The sequence below is a fragment of the Canis lupus genome, chromosome 15, assembly GCF_011100685.1.
Source record: "Canis lupus familiaris isolate Mischka breed German Shepherd chromosome 15, alternate assembly UU_Cfam_GSD_1.0, whole genome shotgun sequence".
Taxonomy (NCBI): Eukaryota; Metazoa; Chordata; class Mammalia; order Carnivora; family Canidae; genus Canis; species Canis lupus.
In genome coordinates, this window is record NC_049236.1 from 42,642,295 (window position 1) to 42,657,335 (window position 15,041).

General features: G+C 54.0%; 1 protein-coding gene across 1 annotated transcript in view; it reads right to left on the reverse strand.

The window, feature by feature from the left end:
- The window catches only part of NT5DC3 (5'-nucleotidase domain containing 3), a 48,096-nt gene that overhangs the window by 15,950 nt on the left and 17,105 nt on the right, over positions 1-15,041 (reverse strand). The window contains exons 3-6 of the mRNA XM_038559173.1: positions 9,170-9,244; positions 8,510-8,565; positions 3,275-3,365; positions 2,271-2,408 (exon numbers count right to left, since the gene is read on the reverse strand). Of these exons, the coding sequence (XP_038415101.1) occupies positions 2,271-2,408; positions 3,275-3,365; positions 8,510-8,565; positions 9,170-9,244 (360 nt within the window). The remainder of the gene's footprint in view (positions 1-2,270; positions 2,409-3,274; positions 3,366-8,509; positions 8,566-9,169; positions 9,245-15,041) is intronic.

The window sequence follows — 15,041 nt, forward strand, 5'->3', positions numbered from 1 at the left end:
ACGGGACGGGTGGCATGGCATTCAGACAACGGCGCCTCTGAATCCCTGGCCATCCCGACTCCGGGTGACATCTGACTGCTGCTCCACTCCACACAGGAGGCCAAAACTTAGGTTTCCATGGTGATGGTGGCCGCTTCCAGTGCAACTCCCAAAGGGCCATTGGGAGGAGGAAACCTGTGTGAACAACACTGAGTAATGCCCCACGTGATAAAGGGCGATCTGCGTGCAGTATCACTGACAAATGATTCTGAGGTATCTGGAAAAGGGAATTACCGCTCTTCTCATCTTTGCGCCCCTCCCTAGACCCCCAGGAGCACGTCTCCAATCTACACAAAGAGGCCGAGACCGAGGGTCAGACAGGGGCCGTCCATGGGACAGTGGCTGAGGCAGAGACACGGCCGGGCAGCGACACAGGACGAGGACAGGAGGCCGCTACACCTCGCAGGTCCCGGGAGTGGCGGCCTGGGCCCCACGGTGTCAGGGCACAGCCCAGCCAGGTGCACTAAGCATGTCTACTGCAGGGGGCTCCCCGGGGGCACGCGGTGACTGTCCAGAGCCGAGAGCAGGGGACTGCGCTGCTGGCAAGATTGGGCTTCAGCCTTAGAAAATTGGCAGGAGATTTCTACCACAAGCGAGCACCTCTGGACTACGGCTCCAGTTCGGCCCGTCCCAGCACAGGCTCATGTCAGCGGCACAAAAGCATGCAGCAGGGCTGAAGAGCCAATGGAGGCAAACCCTGGCCTGAAAGCTCGGCTCCACCACTTACCAGCTGTGTGACTTTTGGGCAAGTTACTGAATCTTTCTGTGCCTCGATTTCTTTATCCGTAAAATGAAAGTAATAATAGTAACCCCCTCCAGGCACTGTGACGAGGATTTAATTTGCATAAAGCACTCAGAAGAACAGTGCCTGGAACATACTGTATGGGACTGCTCTCCATGGGCGGTATCCAATAAACATCTTTCCTCGTGACTGCAAGGTGATATGACTACATGTGCTTATTTTATTTTTTTTTTAAGATTTTATTTATTTATTCATGAGAGACACAGAGAGAGAGGCTGAGACACAGGCAGAGGGAGAAGCAGGCTCCCTGCAGGGAACCCGATGCAGGACTTGATCCCAAGACTCTGGAGTCATGCCCTGAGCCAAAGGCAGACGCTCACCACTGAGCCACCCAGGCTTCCCTATTTTTTTTTTTTTTTTACTGCAAGTGATACTTAAAGATTCTTAAACTATTTGTGCACACGAAAAGAAGAACAGAAAGCAAATATTTAACTTTAGTTCAAATATCAGACTCGTACTGAGAAGTTAGAATTTATCCTTCATCTTCCTAAAACCCATGGTTTAAGGCAGTCAAACTTTAAAATTCATCATAAGCATACAATAAAAACACTGTAGTACAAAAATACAGTCTCTTAAAAATGTAAGTAATTAGGGGATCTCTGGGTGGCTCAATGGTTTAGTACCTGCCTCCGGCCCAGGGCGTGATCCTGGAGTCCTGGGATCGAGTCCCACATCAGGCTCCCTGCATGGAGCCTGCCTCTCCCTCTGCCTGTGTCTCCGCCTCTTTCTCTCTCTGTGTCTCTCATGAGTAAATAAATAAAATCTTAAAAAAAATAAAAAATAAAAATAATATAAGTAAATAAATAATACATACCACATATATAAATATTTGCATATAAATACATGCTTATAAACATACATATATGACATGTGTATATAACAAATATTAATACATGAACATATTTTTAAGCACTAAAAAAAAGTCCCAATAGTTTAAAGAACATATATAAACACATGTGAATATAAACTGACACATGTGAGTACAAAGTTCATAAATGAGGTGTGTGCGTGTACGCAAGGCTCCTGTTGACTGTGAATGTCTCCCACAGGGTTCACACAGCTAGGGCAGGGCCTCCCTGGATCCTCCGTGTGTGAGAGGAAGGCCCCGTCCGTGGGCAGGCTCAGGGGCAGCTGTGTCGGGCTGGACCTCAGCCACCAGCCACCCCTTGACCAGATGCACCGGCCCTGGCCTTGGTCAGAAAGACTTAGAAACCCAGAGAGCAATACGAGCACCATCTTCCTTTAACACAAAATCACACTGATCTCCAGCTGTCCTAATGTAACCTCTTTCTTAACAATTTTCAGGGTAAAACCACCAATAAAAGAAACCCTGGGCAAAGGACTATTCGCAACACATGACCCAGGGGGGCTAACGATCCTGTCCCTTATGCTGAGGCCCTCGGAGGGCTGTGGCAGAGCCACCACTCACCTTGACGTCCTTGTAGAGATGGACGGGCTCATAGTCGATGTTATTCTTCAGAAAGTACTCGTTGACACAGGACAGGAGGGACATCTCGGGCAGGGAGAAGATGTCCATGAACTGCTTCATGGTGTTTCCGTGAGAACTCTGCAGGCAGGCAGGGAGGGGAGCTTCAGAAACACAGTCCAACAGCACAGCCAGAGCCAACACCTGACTTGCATCCAAGGCGCATTCTGAGCCCCTGGATCCCTCTCCTCAAGAGAAGCATAATTCTAACAGTGCCAAGTACAAGTGTTACCCACTTTCCCATTGTTCCCGGCACGGCTCACGTCTTCCTCTAAGTACAACCGGGAAATCCAAGGTGATGCCTTGACTTCCCCTCCAAAACATCTAACGACTCTTTGACACTCTTATGAACCCTAACATCAGGCCCGCACTCTACTGCCAAGCCCAGAAGAAAGCCGGCAGGTACTCCGCTGCCCATGGGACAGCACGAAAGCCACCCAAGTCTCCTGAATGTGGGAGTCCCCACAAAGCCCCACGTGAGCCTGAACGCCTGTGATTCGGGGCCTTCCACCACATTCTGACAGCACAAATAAGAGCACGCCTAATAAGACAAGGAGCAAAACTTCAGAAAGCAAAGAAGACTAGTGAAGTCAGTGAAGCAGCGGCTGCCCTTCAAGCACAGCAGGACCTGCTGTCCTCCACCTCAAGGAAGGCAACCGCTGCCGCCCTGATTTCATCCACAAATAGGGACAAGCCTGGGGTGGGCGTTGCAGAGAGGGGCAGGCACACAGAAGGTACAAAGAGCCTCCATCAGGTAAGGAGCAAAGAGCCAAGAAAAGGGAATCATGAAGGGCTTTGGGAGATGCCAACACACAACCCCCTCTCAAATCCAGGGCCTCTCAAACAGCCCAAATCCCCTCTCAGCTCCACAGGAGTGCGCACAGAGACCCTAAATCTCCTGGGCCACGTCTGCTGATGGCTGCTTTAACTAAAGAATCTCTCATTACCTTTCCATAAAAGTCGCTCATCTGTTCCAGGGGCACGTGAGAGCCCTCATACATTTCAATGACTTCCTCATCGGGGACAACACTGAGGCCCCTGGAAAAATCACAGGTGGTACTGTTAGATTCCAGTAGCGACAGCAGTGACTTCCAGACCCCCGGCAACTGCTGGGATCTTTCAGCTTCAGCACAAGATGCTACCGTCTACAAGTAACAGGTGAGAAGCCCCTACTACTAGGAGCGCCAGTGCTAGGCGGGCGATGAGGGCAGGAAAACTGCACCTGCTAGAGGGGCCAAGTGTGGGTTCCACACAGGCATTCACTTACTTCTCCATAATCTAGGAGGGAAAGCACAATTATCCTTCCATTTCCCGGCAGAGGAAGCTGAGGCCCAGAAAGGTCAAGTGTCTTTTTTTTTTTTTAAGATTTTATTTAAAAAAAAAAAAAAAAAGATTTTATTTATTTATTCATGAGACACAGAGAGGCAGAAACACAGGCAGAGGGAGAAGCAGGCTCCATGCAGGGAGCCCGATGTGGGACTAGATCCTGGGACCCCGGATCATGCCCTGAGCCAAAGGCAGACCTCACCTGCTGAGCCACCCCGGTGCCCCAAAGGTCAAGTATCTTACCCAAGGTCACCAAAGTAGGAAGTGGTGGGTCAGGACCAGACTGAGGTTTGCAGCTCAAGGGCCCAGGCGCCTCCTCAACCACTATCACAGCGCCTCTGTCCACAAGGCTCTAGCCTCTGTCCACAAGGCTCTAGCGCCTTCCTTTGCTTTGGGGGTAGTGTTTGCTTTGGGGTCGGTTTCTGTTTCCATTTTTATGTTTTAATACATTAGGGAGAGAAAGGCTCATTCTGCCTCTACCATCCTCCTGCCTCTGCTACTCTGATCTAAAGTCAGTGAGAAAAGCCATGCGTGAGACTCTGGTGCACAGACCCTGTGACACAAGGCAGGAAGGCTGGTGCCACCTCTGGGAGGGGTGACCTCAACGCTACATGACCATCAAGGCCGGTTTCCTCACCTATAAAAAGCCAGGGTGGCAACTGTAAGCCACCGGCCTCCGGAGCCACAGCTGAATCTGCAAATGAATCCTGCTCCACCACAAAGGGAAAATACGTTTCGGCATTAGGGTGACCCAGCTGTCACCCCTACTGTGCGGCAGGCACTGGGAGCAAGTGCTCTCATCAGGTTTCATGTTCTCAGATTTCCTGTCCTGGCCCTGCCCCCGCAACAGCATCACCAAGAGGAACGTCTACTCCCAGCCGTGTCTCCAAGGAAGGAGCTTGAGAAAGCAGGGGCCAGTGACAAGGAGAGTATGGCAAGTCCACCCGGCGCCAGACCAGGCAGGTGAATAACACACCAGGAGCCTCAGTTACTCACAGGGTCAGGTCAGGCTGCTTATCCTGTAAAGTCACCCGGCTGACATGAAAGTACACGCAAAACATGATTTATATTTGATACATAAGTACAATGAAAACATGGCTGTCATCAGCCTCCTTCCTCCATTCGCCACCCTCGTGGAACTTTCCGCAGCAGCCAAGGGGATTCATTGCCCACCCCCACCCCCAAAAAAATGATTAACTTGTTACAACCTGGGACCTTACAAACAGGTGGCACTGTGGGCCCCTGATGCCTCACCCACCGCTCTGGGCAGCAACCCGGGAGTAGCTCACCACTGAAGCAGCTACACTCAGCTATGCACATGCCTAAGGCTCTAAGATTTTGAAAAAACTACAAAAAGTACAAGAACTCTGCCCTGAGACCTGAGGACAGGTGCACAGGGACATGGCCCACAATGGCCCACAGAGCCAAGTGTCAGCTCAGAAGGAGGGTGAGCTGAGTGCCACACAGCCCAACTGGGTGGAGGCAGCTCTGGTAGGTGCAGCAGCCCAGGCTGGGGGCATGGCCAGCCCCGCACACCACCCCACAAGGTCTGTGCAGGTGAGAAGCACAAAGGCTGGGAGCGCAGACCCCCAAGTGTGCCTGGGTTCAGGTCCCAGCCCCCTGACCAGTGGGGGTACTACCCGGATGTGCAATAGAGCCACCCTGAGTCTCAGTGTCACTTTTTAAACAGGGAACAGTAATAGTACCTACGTCCTGGTATAAGGGAAAGGAGGAAGTGAGCGGGTGTGTGAGGACCTGGTGTGCCTGCAGAGAGGACAAGTGTCACTTCTCCGAGGCCCACATCACAGTACCAACTGCAGCTATGCTGACCGTCGGCCTCCCCCGACCCCGCGGCATTCGCACCTACAGCCGAGACTCGACCTGGGGCCGGAGCTGGGGACCAGCAGCAGGGTCAGACGTGGGCAAGGCTGGGGGCTCCTGCCCATCCACAACCCTTTTTGGGGGAAGGCCGGGGCGCTGACACCCTGGGTGCCCCTCTACCCAGGCACAGGCCCGCGCTGGCCCACACAACAGGCACCAGGGCAGCCCCTGGCACCAAGCCAGGTTCAGAGGAGTGGATGGAGGCCACATGTGGGAGCAAGGGTGGGGGCCTCAGCACACTGGCCGCCCAGGACCCAGACTCGGACACTTCTGTCCTCCTGGTGCCCCATCTGTCCATCCCCCAAACATGGCAGACGACACACCTGCAGAAGAGGACACACGACCAGAGCAGCCAAGGCACTGCATGGTCTGAGGGAGGAGGGAGGCTGAGGATGGGGTGAGGTGTAAGCAGGGGCAGGCAGGCTGTGAAGGAGGGAGGAGGCTTCAGGCAGCCGCGGGGAAGGCAGGCTGCACCCTGGGAGGATGCCAGCGGTGACCCTGGGGAGTGGGGGCCCATGCTGCACACCCGCCTCCACATACCCAGACCAGTTGTAACTGCTGGGAACACCCGGCCCCCTTCTCCCACTGACCTGGGCCAGGGTGTCTCCGGGGCCTACATGCACGGGGGTCAGCTGGAGCAAGCCCTGAAGGAGAAAGCCAATAGACAGAACGGGTTCTGAGCATGTCAGCCCCTGGAGCCAGCCACACCTACAGCAGGTGCTGCCCCCAATCGCACAACAGGTGCCCAAGGCTGTGTTTCTGGCTGACCCAGTCGGGTCAGGTTTCGTCACTTGTAACAAGTCCTAACCAACCGGGGAAGTGAAAGTGCCACGTGTGGAAGAGAAGGATACAGATTTAGGGAAAGCTGGTGGGTGAGTCACGCAGGACGTCAGAAGGGAGGCTGAGCCAAGGGCAGTGCTTGAGGTGCACGGGTCCAACAGCAATGTCCAGGACAAGCCACCCTGCACAGAACTGCAGGAGCCCAGGAGGACAGGATGGAGCGTCTGGGCCTGGGAGTCAACGGCAGGACACAGACAGAGGTGCACACGGGAGATCTGGTGAGGGCCTCGGCCCCGTCCACGCTGCCCACAGGCCATGGGCTCCAGGGTCAGAGCCCACCTGGGTCTGACTTCTAGGCCTGTGTGGCCTTGGGCAAGCCCCTAACATCTCTAGGTCTAACACCATGACCTCCCTCATCAGCTCAAGGACAAAAAAGGCAAATAAAACCCTGACAATGGTGTCTGTGCCACAGCAGACCTCACAGTTGCTAGCTCCAACTTACTATGACTGATGTTACTATTATTTCATCAACATTATTGAATAATGTTATTATTTCATCTCTCCTCCCTCTTGGAATCTAAGATGATAGTAAAGGAATGAAGTACTCAGGGGCGCCTGGGGGCTCAGCCGGCTAAGCACCTGACTCTAACTCTTGATTTCAGCTAAGGTCACGACATCAGGGCCATGGATCGAGCCCCATAGGGTGTGGACCTGCTTGGGATTCTCTGTCTCCCTCTCCTGCGGCCCCTCCCCATCCCACTTGTGTACGCACATCCTCTCTCTTAAAAAAAAAATAGATTACTCAGAACGTCAAAGGAAATAAGTGCAAAGACATCAGCAGACAAGACACGTCCTGTCTGTGGAAGACAACGAGCAGATGTACCAGGGGCTCCAGGCTTCCCAGGCTGGGAACAGGGCCTGCGAGGAGACATCCCAAGGGGAGCTGAGAGCTGCCCCCACCCCAGAAGGCTGAACCCCGTAAGCACCGGGAGCTGCAGGAGGATGTGCCACAGCAGAACACAGAGGTGAGGCCAGCAGGAGGGATACAGGGGCTCTGGGAAGGGAGAAACAGGCCAACCCAGGCCCAGGACAAGCATCAGAGAAGATCGGAGCACAGGGGCAGTCCAGTAAATGTCAAAGTGACCGAGAGCGTATGAAAAACATCTGAATTGTCCGGAAATAAACACAAGGAGGAGGCTGGTGACAGGGCGCTTGGGGAACCTGGGGACACCTCCACAGCAAACGAAGCAGGTAAGGAGGGATGCTGTTATTAAATGTAAGAAAAAGCAAGCCCTGTGCACAGAGGCAGTCCCAGCACACGATACAGTGCGAGGAGGAGCAAGACCCACAGGTCAGATGCAAACCATGAACCACAATGGGGAAACGGGCAGGCCCAGGTGGGCAGGGGCTCGAAGGAGGAGCCTGCAGAAGCCGAGTACCCGTGCGCAGGCCCAGCCCGTGGCAGATACCACAGTCAGCATTGTTACGTTAGGGGACAGAGGTATGAGCACGTTATTCAGAAATAGGAAAAAAGATGTGGGGAACAAAATGAAAGGAATGTAATGGGTCGGGTGGGCGGGCAGGGGCCCTGCGGCCCCACAGTATTTCAGCACAGACTGCCACTGCGCGTGTGTTTAACTCGGGCAAAAAACCATCAATTGTAGCAAAGTTTGTGGAGGAAGAACCTGGATACACACACCTGTTTAGGGTACAACAACCATGCTCCTAAATCCTCCCCAAGTTCAAGGAATAGAAAAGGCAACGTTGTCAAGGTTAACAGGGTTTTGGACTGAGCCAAGTGCTTCTACTAATCCCAATAAACAGGGAGGAGGAAAGTCTTGCCACCCACACACTCTACCACCATGGTGGGAACAGGGGCCACTGCATCCCCCACGTCTGTCCCCACCCAGCCTCTGACTCAGGGCCTACCCGGTGCCTGGGAAAGCGCCCCCAGTGGTCACCAGACTGCAGCCACTGGTTCGGTGCAACGTGCACGCTCAGCACCCGAGTCACCCGGACCCAGGGGTGTTGTTGAGCAAATGCATGAACAGGTTTCTCTCTCACACACACACACACACACACACACACACACACACACAATCTCCCGCTCCCCAACAACCACAGTCACAGGGTCTCCAAACTCGAAGCCACTTGGGGACTTCAGGTGCATTGAATTTACCTCATGTTCCTCTTACCTGTAGACGGTTCCCAACTGGATGTAATGAAAAGCATCAATCTTCATCAGCACCGCCTTAGAGAACAAATACACAACAGGTGAGTCAAGCGCAGCAGGCTGCATATCCAGCGAGGGTTTTGCGTGTCCTCGTACACCCAATCAACACAGGTTGACATGAGAAAGCAGCACACTGCACGCATCTGCTGAGCCTGCTGGTCAGTAAAGTGCGGTGAGGCTCAGCTGGCCAAGCGTCTGCCTCTGGCTCAGGCCACGATCCTGGGTCCTGAGAGGGAGCCCGCCTGGCCCCCTGCTTCTCCTTCCCCTCTCCCTATTGCTCCTACTCCCTGGTAAATAAAATCTTTAAAAAAAAAAAAAAAATGCACCGTGCAGCTTATTAAGGAGATGACTGGTCTGCAAACACAGCGTGGCCACTGGCTCCCCACCAAAACACCAGAAATGACTTCAAGAAACAAACAGTATCTTCCAAATAGCAAAACACATTCACTTTTTTCCGATACACAGCCTTTCCCAAAAGACTTTATTTATACAAAGACGCTGTCAGTGACCCGGTTCTTGGGCCCCAAAGAATAGGACGTAAATCAGCTTCCATGCTCAGTAAAGAGAAGGGCCAAGGGGACCTGGACACCATCACATGAGGAACCACGGCAATGAAACCTACCCGCTGCACATCGTAATGAAGTCCACGAATCGCAAAATTTGGGTCATACTCATACTTCCTGATTTCCACCGGATACTAAGAAAGAAGAAAACAGCCACCGTCAGGTAACAGTGCACTAAGGTCACGGCAGGGTCTAGCTTGGTCCCCAGAAAGAAGCAGGGTGACTGTCCCTGCATAGGGGTGGAGGCACCAGGACTGAGCATGGCCAGCCCTCTGCTTTTGGACATGGTGCCTCCTTCTCAGGGCCATCTGTCCACCCCACCCTATGCACCTGCCCAGACACAGGTGAGGCCATCTGGTACTTTCTGGTATGAACCCATTCCTCAAACTATGCAAACCCCAGCTCTGCTCTCACCTGCTAGACCAGGTGCCCCACGTCCTTCCCTCCCGTCAGATCTCAAGATTAGAACCCTAGCTATCCTGCCCAGTGTACCCAGGTCCTCCGGGCCCCTCACCCCAGGGCACCAGGAGTGGGATAGAAGGAGTGTGGCCAGGTGACCTGGCTGGGGTATGCTGGGCCCAGCCTTTCCCTGCTGACCCCATGGCCCTCTGCCCTGGGAGCACAGCACCGCAGGAGGTTGCTGCAGCTCTGGACCCTCCAGCCTCATGGTAAACGGCTTCAGTCAGAACCTGGACCACTGGGGCCTGCGGTGGCCGTGTGGTCGGGCGTGGGGCCCCGGACGAAGGCTCAGTCACAATCATGGGTGGTGGGGTGCAGAGCCACCGAGACCCTTGCCCTCCACCCTCCACGCCCCTCCCCCCACAAATGACCGCCCAGCTGTCAGGTGCACAGGCCCCTGCAAGACAGTGAGGACTGCTCATGCCAGGGCCACATTTCTTTGAAATCACATCCCACACCCAGCAGCCACCCCACACACAGCAGGCATTGTAGCCACGCAAGTGCTGACCCAGATGTCATGCAGAGCTTGCTGATCTCACAGCTGCCGAGAAACCACCAAGTGCTACTGCCACTCGGGGGCATTTCCAGGAAGTGTGAACACTGTACAGTCATGCGTTTTCACAGACTTCACATACGTCCCAGAACCGTACACACAGCATGGTCCCCCTGCTGGACGCAAGCCCGGGACTGTGTACCTGTGGCACCTTGTCCTGCACCGGGGCAATGAGGACCAGGCAGGCCATGGGGAAGATGTTCAGCTCTCCCTGCAAGGTGCTTTTACAGAGCCACCTCCACCCTCGCTCTGCACACACGGCAGATGGAGGGCATGTGCGTCCCTCTGATCCACATCCCGACAGGGGCACTCAGGGGCCATCCAGGCCCAAGAAGCTAGGTGCTTGGGCCAGGAATGTGGTCCAGGCCCACGCCTTGCCCCAGTCCCTGGCCCCATAACCAGCCCTAAACACCAGGGTGCTAGCAGAACATGCCCCCCGAGGGCCAGGTGACCACTCCAAAGATGCACGGTGACAGGGGCTGGGCTGCCACTGTCCTGAGTGGCATCGGGATGGGCATGCCGTGAGCACGGGCTTCTGGGACGTCCAACGAGGCCCCTGCTGACTCCCCAACAGGACAACAGCACAGCGACACCCAGCCACACACCTGCCATGGGCCCCAGAGCCATGTGGCCTTGGGGAGCCCGTCCTGAGAAACACACGGCATCTCCCCAGTGCTCCAGAGACAGTGGCAGGGGGTGTGGGAAGGGACCAGGCAGCTGAAGGGGCCTCAGGGGCACTGGTCACCAGCACAGGCCCAGGGCTGCAGCCCCATCCTACGGCGCATCAGCCAGGAACCTGGGCCGGGTTGCAGTCTCTGAGCGTCGATCTTCCCCTTCCAAAGTAAGGGCCCAAGTTTCCTACTGGAGGTGGAAGGGGACAGGGTACAGCAAAGGACGCCGGCAGCTTGGAGCACTCGCGGGGCTCGGTCAGTACAGCCTGCAACTCCTGATTGCAGAGCAGAAGTTCAAGCCCCCCACTGGGTGTTGTGGATATTTAGAAATAAAATCTTCAAAAATTTAAAAATAAAAAAAAGATGCCCAGGAGGTATTGGGGCCGCCTCCAGCCCGCAGCCTGCACAGAACAGAAGGGAACAGAATGGAGCTGCTTCCCTCACTGGGAGCCACGGCGTGGGCTTTCCGATCCTCCTGCCCCTGCTACTCCCAGGGACTCCAGGCTCCTGCCTTCACATGCGCGGCGGGGCGGCCCCATGGGCGATTTCTAGGCTCCACTCCCACCCGAGTCGAGTGTCCCCAGACAACCTATGACGTCAACTGTCCTTGCGGTGGGGGCCCTTTCCAACACACACACACATGCACAGGCACACATGCACACGTACATGTGTACAGGCACGCACACACATGCACACACACAAGCACACAAGCATGTAAACACACAGGCACACACGCACACATACATACGCACACAGACACACATGTGCATGCACACACACATACACACACACACACTTGGGCACACGCACACGCAGGCACAGCATCTCCCAGAACAACTGTCAACAATGACCTCACATCGGGGAAGCCGAAGATGCTCCCAGCAGCCAGGAGGTAACATCGTCTCCAGGAGCCAACAGCAAGATCCTGTGGACGTGTCAGTGGAGAACCTTTCCATCAGCCTGAGAAACATGACTCCGCCAACGTGTCACACACATGGCTGGTGTCTCTAAAAGCAGGAGGCACTAGGGCAGCTGGGAGCACCCGGGGTGCACTCCTTCTTCCAGGCAGCAGCCCGGCTCTGCTGGAGCACCACAGTGCCCCGACACCCGGTGCCTATGTACGTCCAGCCCTACAGATGCAGTGCCCAGGGGTCTCCGCCTTGTGTGTGCACAGCCTCGCACGTCAGTCCTGTCAGATGCAGGGCAGGAGGGCAGAACCAGACTTCTCTAAAGTCTTCACGAGATGGGAGGGCAAAACAACCCGCATCTGAGCATGGTTCTCACTTAACCGTGTCCTTCCCCAAACACGCTGAGGATGTGCTGAACACGCATCTGTGCCAGAGCCTGGGGCGGTGGCAGGAACCAGATGGGGCTGTCTCCTCCCCTAAAACGTGTCCCCTCCACCTTGAGGAGGCCATCACCAAGCCCCCAGCAGAACGCACTATGGAGCAAGGCCTACAAGAGCTCAAACATCCGGGAAACACAAGCAAGATGAGGAGCAGGACCACAGACCACCTGGGGCAGAGGAAACACAGAGTCCTGGCAGCCAGGCAGTGGAGGGTGGCTGTGGCTCCAGCAGGTGACAGGGTGACGGTAGGGGGGAGCAAGCCAGGGCCCAGCACTTCCAGAGGTCTCGTCTGTCACTCTGAGTGCACAGCCAGACCAGACCGAGTTCTGGGTCCAGGAGCCATGGGGCTGGAAAGGGATGGTGGCCTGGAGCAGACAGGTGGCTGTGGGGCAGTCGGGACACGGCTGCACAGGGTGGCCTCATCCCAGAGAGCAGAGCCTGGAGAGAAAAAAGCGACCCATGGTGTACACGCACCTCTGCACATGGCGGAAGCCAGCCTCACTGGGTAAGCCACGCAGACAATGGGTGCCCCCTGTGACACAAGCCAATGGCACTCCACCTCTGGGGCCTCCCCCTCCCCGGGCCCCCAGTGTAACCACAGGGAGATGTCAGCCAAGTCCCAAGAGAAGCCACCTGCCCAGTCAAGGTTGTCACAAACCAGGGAGTTGTGAGAAAGTGCTAAGAGAGCCCCCAGTCATAGGACAACTGAAAGTGACACAGCTCCCGCATGGGTCCCTGGAATAGGCAATGGATATCAAGTAAGAACAGAGGAAACGGGGTTCCAGGGTAAACTTCAGTCAGTGCGGGTGTTACCAACGCGCTTCTCTCGCCATGATGAAGAGACTGCGGTCAGGGGAACTGGGAGCAGGGGGACCAGGCAGGGGACACATGCAGGAATGCTCTGTGGCAACTCTGCAATCTGCCTACACACCTAAACCTCCCCTAAGATTAACAGTCTGTTAAAAAGAAAAATAGAAGAGAGCGAGCAAGAACTCACAGCGGACAGATCAGACAAGGGTCACAGCCACTGGGCCCTAGAGGTGGGGATGGACTACCACGGAATGACTGGGACCAGGACAAGGCCATGGATCTGGGGGCGGAATCAAGAACCCTTGACACTCCCCCTCTGGTCTTGGTGGACCCATGAAAGGAAAAGGTAGACATAATCATTTCCCTATATTTTGTTCTATTTTTGCAAAAACATGTTAGAAAGAAAGAAAGAAAGAAAGAAAGAAAGAAAGAAAGAAAGAAAGAAAGAAAGAAAGAAAGAAAGAAAGAGAAGGAAGGAAGGAAGGAAGGAAGGAAGGAAGGAAGGAAGGAAGGAAGGAAGGAAGGAAGGAAGGAAGGAAGGAAGGAAAAGTGTCGTTAAGAAGGGCTAGAACTAAAAAAAAATAAAATAAAATAAAATAAAATAAAATAAAATAAAATAAAATAAAATAAAATAAAATAAAATAAAATAAAATAAAATAAAATAAAATAAGGGCTAGAACTTCTTACATTTGCTTTTTGGGAAGCTGTGGAATTGCAGACTTACTGTTCTATTGCTGTGCATCTCAAGAGCAGATGTCTTCCCATCTCTACAAGCACATTTAGTCCCTGGCAAGAAAAATGGCACCAAATTAAATGCCTCTTGGAAGAATTATTTTGTTTCATCAGAGCAAGAGAAAAATCTGCATGAGCATAATTGACTCTATTAATATGCCTGACATAATTAGTGTTATGACTGATCTCTTTTATCAGAGCAACAAACAGATGTAATGGGGCTGAATCTTAAGTGATCTTACATCCAGAAGCTTTTCTGATCCTAACGATGGCACCTCCTCTTCCCCATCTATGTCTTCTCTCTGTTCCCCCAAATTTTATACATTTTTGATCCTCAAACATTTTGTACCTTCGTGAATATTTTATTCTCATGTGAACAGAGTGGAAATGTTATTGGCCCCACAAAGAACAACCAGGAATGAAGGCAAGAACGCTCGTGCCCTGGAAACAGATTCTGCCTCCTCCTGACTCGAGGCTGTGGGCCTCATTTTCCCTGTAAGGCAGGGACGGGGGACCTGTGGGGCTAAGGCGCACACAGAGACAGCGGTGACGGCTGCCATTCCGAGGGTCCTCTACCTGCCAGCCCGTTATACATAGTGACTCACTTAATTATGACACCAACTCTGGAGCTAAAGCACCGTGAATGCATCCATGTCACAGGTGGGAACGGCAGCTCATGGAGATCAGGTGGATTTCTCCAGGTTCCCGGGAAGGTGGCGGGAAGGTGGCGGGAAGGTCAGGGCTTGTGTGCTGGCCACACAGTGCCAGAACCTGTGCTTCCAGGACCAAGTAGGAGACCCACACACTGGGCGGTGACCCGAATGACCCCCACACACATAGTATCGGCCCAGCCACCAGGACAGGATGCAGCACCCGCGGGGCAGCCACTCCGTTCACTCTTCTGGGGCAGGGTGACCACAGACAGGCCACAGGGGCAGGACCCCTGGGGCTCTCACTTCGCTCTTGGGCCCACAGGGCAGGGCCAGGCCTGCCATGAGACGGAAGGGCAGGCGGCTCTCCAGCAGATGGGGAAATGTGGCTGGATGGGGCTCCACGCAGTACAGTGCCCATAGCTGGACAAGGCCGCCTGCCGGCTTCGCGGAGACGGAAAGGTCACCGCTGACAAATGTCATTCCTGCATTCTGAGTAGGGAGAAACTGAGTTGCTGATTAAATCCCTGATAATCAGAAGCAGAACGGAACAGGAAATACAGGGCATCAAATGATGAAGACCTAAAACTAATGGGAACTGGGGTAGCATTAACAAAGGTATGGTATCCAGAAGCAGGGAGGTGATGGCCTCCCTCTATTCCACATTAGTCAGACCCTACCGGCTGTGACGTCTTCCAGTCAGGGCCT